Consider the following 2,377-nt stretch of genomic DNA (forward strand, 5'->3'; position numbering starts at 1 on the left):
AGATAAACTGCTTCCGGAACAAACACAAAATTCATGTCCAAGGAACTGATCTTCCTGATCCAATTGCTACATTTCAGCAACTTAACCAGGAATATAAAATTAATTCTCGACTGCTTCAGAACATTCTAGATGCAGGCTTCCATGCGCCAACACCAATCCAAATGCAAGCCATTCCAGTTATGCTGCATGTGAGTATGAAAGCATAGGATGCCTGTACCACCTCTTTCTCTGTGTACTTGTTCATTTTCTTCCATCTCTTAATATCCTTTTCCACCTTACCTTCCTTGTTAAAATCCTTCAATTGCTGTTAAGGTCCATGTCAAATGTCTTTGTTCATAAAACTTTCTTACCCATTACAACTATAAACTGATCTTTCTCCTTTATCAGTACTGTTTCCCTACCCATCAGTTCTCAATGGTTCTTATGTGTGCATTTTCTCAGAATATTTGAACCCTTTGAAGATGGACACTATGTTTTATCTTATTATCCTTTGTTTAGTTTGTAGTTCCCAGAAACTATTTCAAAAATCAAGATGCTTCTAAAATTTTTGAACCTAACCTAGCTTAATTTCTGTCCTAATACTTTTTCTTATTGAAGTATACTTCAATAAAACATACAAATTTTATGAGTTCCAACAATTACCATTCCAGTGAAAATACAAAACACTTTATACCCTTTCCTTCAGTTCTCACTCCATTGCTTGCTAGAGGCAACACTCTTCCAATTTCTGTGTCCTGTATTTGTTTATCTCTTCTAGAATTTCAGACACAATCATTGTTTAATCTATTAGTTTGGAGTTCTTTTATTTTACATTCTCTAATTTCATCCATAATGTATATATTGGCAGTTTGTTAATAGTATATTCTGTTGTATAGAATGTCACTTTTTTTTTTAATCTAGCTGCCTGTTAATAGATCTGTGGATGAACCTAGCTTTTCTTAGTGAGGTGGGGTTGGTTTTTTGAGATAGCATCTTGCTGTATAGTTCAGCATGGCCTTGAACTCATGGGATCCTCTTGCCAAGAGCTGAGATTACAGCCATGTTTCATGCCTGGCTAATTCAGATTTTTGAAATAAAGATTTTTGAGGTTTCTTTTGCAACAATGAGAGTTGACTTTTCTCCTCCGTACAGCAAAGCTGGCTTTAGGGGTAGGGTTAGGGTTACAGTTACATGAATGTATTCTCATTATCAAATAACCAAAGAGTATGAGTTTCTTTTTCATCCATTTAGTCTTTCAATGAGTCTTTGCTCAGTGAAATGAGAATAGCTTCTTACATTTGAGTAACTAAACACAGTTTGCTAAGTTCCATTTAAGGTTGTTTCTGTCATTCATTCAGTTAAAACTTTAATATTCACAGTGACTTATTTGAAGATTGTCACCTATAAATTATTCTGTCACTCAGATCTCTGCCACTCTTTATTTTTAACTTCCAGCCCTTCTGTTATTTAGTGAAATCTTCCCTAGGTATTGAGCTGTACAGATACCAGGATAAAAAGCTGATTTTTGTAATTTTGCTTTTAAAAGAGTTTAGTGGGAAAAAAATAATGTGTGTAATTCTCTTTGAATTATAGTTCTCTGCATTGTTTACTCATTTGGGCAGCAGCAGTGTTCAGAAGCTTGGTTGGCAAAGACAGTGGTGTAAGAAAAGCAAGTGTGGGAGAATTTAGAAAAGCAAATAGGACTTGAATGAGTGGATTAGTTAGGTTTTGTTATTTGTATGGATGCTAGCATTCTTTGACTGGCTCCTGAAACATTTATGTACTTTTCCTTATACTTAATTTACTCTTTTTAGGGTCGGGAACTTCTGGCTTCTGCTCCTACAGGATCTGGAAAGACTCTAGCTTTTAGCATTCCCATTTTAATGCAGCTGAAACAGCCCACAAATAAAGGCTTCAGAGCGCTGATTATATCCCCAACCCGAGAACTTGCCAGCCAGGTATGACTTGTAGCTGTTGAGCTGACACATTTAATGTTTGCTTCACTAATCTTTCTTTGAAGTTATTTAAAAAGAGCTCAATAGAATTAGGCTCATGTCTTCTGTTATAGTTAAATATTCTGTACATTGTTACATATATTACTACAGATGGGCCAGTCCTTTACAGCCTTGTATATTTTTCTAAAACATTATTTTAACATTCATACTTTGGTTAATGCTCAAAAGATCTGTTAGGCTGAAGAGCTATAATAATACTTTCTAAAATGTTGTTCTCTCACTTAGAAAAATGAAACATCTCAGTTTTTGAAAAAGTAAAAGTAAAGCTATACAGTGATCTGTTCTGTCCTCCCACTGTGCTTAATACAAAATTTAGGCCAAGGGTGAGATAGTGTTATACTAGCACTGGATTCTGGAAGCAGTATGCTACATGTTTAAAGAGT

The 2,377-nt window shown here is 35.0% G+C and overlaps 1 protein-coding gene across 1 annotated transcript in view; it reads left to right on the forward strand.

The window, feature by feature from the left end:
- Window positions 1-2,377, forward strand: part of Ddx52 (DExD-box helicase 52) — a 23,059-nt gene that overhangs the window by 4,684 nt on the left and 15,998 nt on the right. The window contains exons 4-5 of the mRNA XM_004643060.2: window positions 3-188; window positions 1,794-1,937. Coding sequence (XP_004643117.2) covers window positions 3-188; window positions 1,794-1,937 — 330 coding nt within the window. The remainder of the gene's footprint in view (window positions 1-2; window positions 189-1,793; window positions 1,938-2,377) is intronic.

Source organism: Octodon degus, unplaced genomic scaffold, assembly GCF_000260255.1.
Source record: "Octodon degus isolate 3935 unplaced genomic scaffold, OctDeg1.0 scaffold00164, whole genome shotgun sequence".
In the NCBI taxonomy this organism is placed as follows: Eukaryota; Metazoa; Chordata; class Mammalia; order Rodentia; family Octodontidae; genus Octodon; species Octodon degus.